General features: G+C 34.3%; 1 protein-coding gene across 1 annotated transcript; it reads right to left on the bottom strand.

Moving 5' to 3' along the window:
• Positions 1 to 3,052: 3,052 nt before the first annotated feature.
• On the bottom strand, positions 3,053 to 5,178 carry LOC123661429 (cuticle protein 3-like). The gene is made up of 4 exons (XM_045596390.1): positions 5,170 to 5,178; positions 4,650 to 4,911; positions 3,638 to 3,865; positions 3,053 to 3,219 (listed from the first exon to the last, which is right to left on the bottom strand). Exons 1-4 carry the CDS (start codon positions 5,176 to 5,178, stop codon positions 3,053 to 3,055), a joined length of 666 nt encoding a protein of 221 aa, XP_045452346.1.
• Between the last annotated feature and the right edge of the window lie 854 nt (positions 5,179 to 6,032).

Genomic DNA, 6,032 nt, shown 5'->3' with positions numbered 1-6,032 from the left:
AATATTTCATAAAATGTTGATACGCTTCAGCCTGTAATATCCCACTGCTGGGCATAGGCCTCTTTCCCCGTGTAGGAGAAGGATAAGAGCTTAATCGACCACGCTGCTCCAATGCGGGTTGGCGGATATATTCCCTACTATGAGTAACGATCGCTATCAGGTGTACATGATAACAACCGGGACGGATGGCTTAACGTGCTCTCCGAGGCACGGTGGGGAGACCCACGAAGACTGCACAAACACCCAGACCACGGCAAACACCTGTATGGCCAATACAAATGTTTGTCGTGTGCGGGGATCGAACCCGCAACCACCAGCGCAACAGGTACAATCCATGGCTGTAACCGTTGCACCAACGTGGCGTCTAACATAAAATGTTGACTATACATGAATGACTCTATTTACGCCATCTTGCCTTGTTATGGTAGAAATAGCTAATATCATAGATAGTTAGAGATATCCTAAGAGCGGTTTCTCTTTGGGATATCTCCTTTGCAACAAAAAAAGAATTATCAAAATCGGTTCATAAATGACAAAGTTAGCCCCAAACATACATAAAAAACTGTAGATATATCGGCGGTCGAATTGAGTAACCTCCTCCTTTTTTGAAGTCGGTTAAAAAAAATCTCTTTCTTTCTTCAGTAACTTACCCACCAGTGTCTATAGCATCTTAAAATTTTACTGGCAAGTTAGGTGAACTCTAAATAAATAAATAAAATAAAATAAAATAGCCTTTATTGCTGCTTCTTCCCTTAACATTAATACATATATACATGCCTACTTACTAAAAAACAAATTGATTTAATTAAATTTAACTTGTATTTGAATGATTGGCAACTGGGTGTTTGTGTGGAATAGCTTGTCTGTCGACAAAGGCCTCCTCTAAAGATCTCCACGTATTCCTTCCTATCTTTTGCTAAGCGAGCTACTCTTCTTTTGCTACTCTAAATAAATATTTATCGTTAAATCAAAAAAATTGAAAAAAAAAACCGCTGTATTCATACAACTATTATAGTGATACAAATATTTTATTTTAAATGTCAGCAGTTCAGAGTGAAACAAATCATCTTAAAGGTATTAGAATTCATCTTTAACAATAGATGAGAAGCGTAGGCGCAATCGTAATTTATAATCTTAGAAGTATAGATGACAAGTATTAGTGAATGCTAATATAATAATACAAATGACTTTGATGGTAGCATTTATTTATACATCCATCATTGGTATTACTTCTTTTTTTTCGGTATGTTGGTAAAATTTGTATAAAGGTTTTACTAATAACGAATGCGAGAATTTGTTAAACTAATGGATGATCATTACTCTTTCTTTAAAATACTAATTTTATCGTAAAAGAACTTAAAAATTTAAATAGTAGATAATCTAAAAACAATTTCCAAAAAACTTTATACGGTCCGAATCCCACAGGTAAAATTTTACCGTTATTGAATTCTTCGAATACAAACTTTCACAAAAATCGAAGTAATTTCTGTATATTTGTAACAAATATACAAAATTACTGTTGCTTAGCCATAAATAACATGAAACTAAAATGTCTTCAGAAGACGACACTTGATCCCGTGGGTGAAATCGTGGGCAAAAGGTTTATCATTGTTTCGATTCGTAGGTTGCGAATACTTTGTTTATTAGACAATGATACTAATTAATATAATTGAAGGATTAAATGACGCATCGCTTAATAATAATTGATAATTAAAGTTAGTGTCTCATGCCTGCATCGTTTTCATTAGATTTATTATCATTACTCATATATACAACATATATGTGAAACAATTTTTTCATATTTAACCGCGGTTTATTAGGTTTTTTACATGCCCGACGTTTCGGATACTTTACAGCAATCATGGTCACGGGAGGACTCACAGTCCTGTAAAAAAACTTAATATCGATCATTTCCTTCGATTATTTGCCTTCAAATGCTTTACATGTCTGTTGTAAATTATTGTCTTCATTTAGATACAAGTAACGAGACCAGTTTCTAAAAACTATAGTCGCCATCTTTTGGATATGTGGATAAGCACGTGGCACAGCGCCCTCTATGTTTGCTTTACTATATGTTTCGTGCGTCGCTGTTAAACAGATAATGTCAGTTCATCTCAAATAAAATCCATTTCGAAATAATGGCATCAGTGTGATTACTGATGTAACATCATATATATTACTAGCTGTACCTGCGACTTCGTCCGCGTCTTGGATATTTACTTGTTTAACGTGATTCTTTAAATTGGCATTCATATAATTGGCATTTTTTTATTTATTTTTAAACCGGTTGACCTGAAACAAACAAAGCCGTTTCTGAGATTAGCGTGCACATACGCACAGACAAACCGACAAATAGATAAAAATTCTAACTGGGTTTTATTTGTGTTGATGTGTGAGGTCCTATTAATATTTTTTGTCATATATCTTCCATGTACAGACAGCGATTCGTTACATTTTTATCATATGCATTGATTATACTTTTAATATAAATCTTGCTCAATATTATATCAAGTTTATTAAAATTAAAATATACAGTAGGATTTCAAAATTTGCATATTTTATTTGCTGCAGGATCACCTGATGGTAAGCGATTACCGCAGCTTATAGACGCCAGCAACATCAGAGCTCTAGACCCAATCCGCCCTCTCCAGGAACTCTGGTCACCTTATTCACCACAGGGACATAACACTGCTTAGAACTATTATTTACTGGGCACTACCGCAGTTAATGCATATCGAAACTGGTGGTACAAATAACTTATTATTATAATTCAGCTGCGAATGGAAGTTGCAATCTCGTCATTCATTTATTCAACAAAAGAAATTCACAGAATCTCTTTGACAGATAATAGGATAGAAGAATAAGTAAGAGATATTTGGAAGTCAGAAGAAACTGTATGATTGAAAATCATTTATTAACAACGAATACCTTTAGGTAACAGCACCAAACATAGACTAGGTTTTTACAAATACGTAACGATAAATTTTTAAATTATGATCATAGTAAAATTTAGTAACAAAACATAACAATAATAACGTAAGGTGATCAACGCTTAGTGATGGTAACCAGAGGCCGCTGCTGCATGGTTGTTGAAACCTTGCGCTTGTTGATTATTGTAATTGTAGGATTGTTGATTGTCGTAACCCTGAGATTGGTGTTCTTGGTATAGAATCGGTTCAGCCTGGTAGTTTTCAGCTTGATGTTGTTCTTGGTAGTGACCTAGAAAATAACGCATATTTAGGTTCCTGTATTTTTAAATGTAAGCTAAGTGGTAAACGAGATTACATTTCAGCATTTCACCTAGTATTGATCTAAGGACGAATCTAGAGACGCCTGCAACACTGGCAGTATTACAAGCGCGTTGACGGTTGAGCGGTAGGGTACCGTGATTATCACAGAACAAATCTGAAGCCTATTACTCAAAATGCTTAAATCATAATAATATGTATGATTTGACACTTCTTGAATCCTAACTTTAATTACTCTATCCTACAATCATTTTACAAATTTTAGACATTAACTGTGCTTCTCTATTCAAACAAATTGGAAAAGTGTTTTAGACATCATTATACCTACTCATATCTTATATATAAGAATGGAATCATATTAAAATTATTTTAAAAAATCCAATCATCACCGTCATCAAAGATGCCGTTAGCTTCATTTTTCGCATTTTCTTCCAAAGATTTCAAGATCGCCTCTGGGATTGGCGGTGATGTGGGTAAATGAGCGCCCTGAGGGCGGAACCCGTGCTCATCAGCGGTGTAGGTCACAGTGTACACGTGGCCATCGTCACCAGTGTAGGAGTAAGCACCTTCAGCGCGAGTGCCTTTAGATACATGGCCTGCTTCTTGGGCTTTAATACCTGGAAATTGAATTAAAGCTTTCTTAAGCTGTTACACATTTTTGAGATTAAGCGGTATAAGATTACTAAGTTCTTTTTTTTAATATATCGACGTCGGCAAGCAAGCGTTAGGCTTATCTAATAGTTAATCGATTACCGTAGCTTATAGACGCCTACAACACCAGATATATCGCAAGTGCGTTGCCGACCCTATCCCTAACCCTCCCCAGGAGCTCTGGTCACTTTGCTCACGAACATGAACACAATACTGCTTGAAAATAGTATTATTTACCTATGGGCTTTTGTACTAGAGGTACTACCACAGTCGAACTGCTTCAAATTTTGGAGCAGAAAATTTCCTGCTGTGCCCTACATCATTTACAAGTTTTATACTCTACTAAGACGTAATAGTTATAGAAACATAATTGTGTATCAACTGTTATTATACTTCTACAAACAACTAAATGGACCTTTTGTTACATTTAGTTCTTGTTCTAATTAATTGCAGAAATCTGGAAATTATTATTTTTTAATGAATGTGGTATAGTAACGATTTGATACTAAAATAAAAAATAGTTGCTGTGACCGAATAGGTATGCATATTTATTCTTATTAGTACGATACCTGAATACAGAAAAACGACATAAATGTTTTAAGGATTTTCTCGTATTCGTAAACCAGAAACTAACCAAGTAAATGATATCCAAACAATTCCTGTATTTTATACCTTACACTGGGATACGCAAACATGGTTGAACTGAATACATGCTTACAAATAAATCGTATTATATTAAGGAAAACTTACCATTTTCAGTTTCATATGCATAATGGTAGCTATGACCATTGTTCTCAGACTGATAAGCTAAGATCTTGGCATTTTTATCAGCTGATTGCCTCTGATAGGCCAAATCATGTGCGTAATTAGATTGGCCAGCTTGGATTCCATGCTGTTGGTACTCGGCCGCTAATTGGTAGTTATCTGCCGCGTTGGCATAGTGCTCGGCTTGTGGCTGGTTGAAGATGTGACCGGCTGATGCAGCCGCGACCATGGCAGTGAGAGAAGTGATCTAGAAAATAAATAAATGGGTATCAATTTACAATAATTATTGATTAGATATATGTATATGTATTTCATAAGTATTGTAACCTAAAGCCTAACCTAACCTAAGAACACCTTTCACATATACAATGACCAAAAAAATATTTTTTCTCTCGCTCAGTTGTAGACAAAATTGCCATTACAAAATACTATGTAAACTTATAATTGTTACAAAATACAGATAAAACACATATCACAATGAGTAATAAAATATTATTTAACCTACCAGTTTCATCTTGACTGTTTTTCACAAACAATAGAACTCGAATGCGTACAAAAAAATTTCACCAAACCGTTTTTATACCAAAGAGTTTCTATATACGCACGATCTTATTAAGTCACACTTGTTTTGTTATTAACGGTGATACCACTGAATGTTTGAACTTTGTCAAATTTATTCTCAACTAAGCGATTCACTGTCGATGAATCGGATTCATAAATTAGGTAAGAAATGACTTATATTTTTAGGTATGATTTTATAAATTCGTAATCGCCTTATTAGTTACTTGGCCATATTGGCTCAAAATAACTAGTCTACTAATAAATTAAATATGTAAATAGCCTAAATTGTAACAGCAAGCGTCATATGCGACTGGCCTTGGAGCAGCATTTCAAAACGAAATCTGACCCTTCTCCTACATGAAGAAAGAGGCAGCAGTTAAAAGAGATATTTTCCAGGTCTACAAAGTTGTTAGAATTAAAATAAATAGTAATATACGTTACAACTTAGAGCAACCAAAGCATTAATATAACTGCTAACTAATCTATATAATATTTAGACTTTTAATTATATCTTAAGAGCCATTTCACAAAAATCGGTAACAATCCGCGAAATTGTAATATTAAGACGTCGTTAATCTCAGTGTTGGATGCAATAATGTAATTTATATTCTTGAAATATAATAAAGCAACCTTTATTGTAGTCCATAGTCGGATCAGAATTTTGATTCATATTATGTGTATAAAATTATTAACCTTTTCATCAGCCTCCTCCCTGGGTAAACGGTCGCAATGTATACTTTGAAGTCCTACTTTTCAATAACCTCTACGTTGAAACCATTTTTAAAATATATCATAATATGTGGAATA

Source organism: Melitaea cinxia, chromosome 17, assembly GCF_905220565.1.
Source record: "Melitaea cinxia chromosome 17, ilMelCinx1.1, whole genome shotgun sequence".
Taxonomy (NCBI): Eukaryota; Metazoa; Arthropoda; class Insecta; order Lepidoptera; family Nymphalidae; genus Melitaea; species Melitaea cinxia.
The sequence above is the reverse complement of the archived record's forward strand: the minus strand, read 5'-3'. Positions and strand labels throughout refer to the sequence as shown.

Excerpts from the sequence above, each read along its gene's own strand:
- LOC123661429 (XM_045596390.1), bottom strand. Across the intron at positions 3,866-4,649 it reads TGCATATGAAACTGAAAATG|GTATTAAAGCCCAAGAAGCA; the intron begins GTAAGTTTTCCT and ends TTCAATTTCCAG. Across the intron at positions 3,220-3,637 it reads TAACGGCATCTTTGATGACG|GTCACTACCAAGAACAACAT; the intron begins GTGATGATTGGA and ends GTTATTTTCTAG.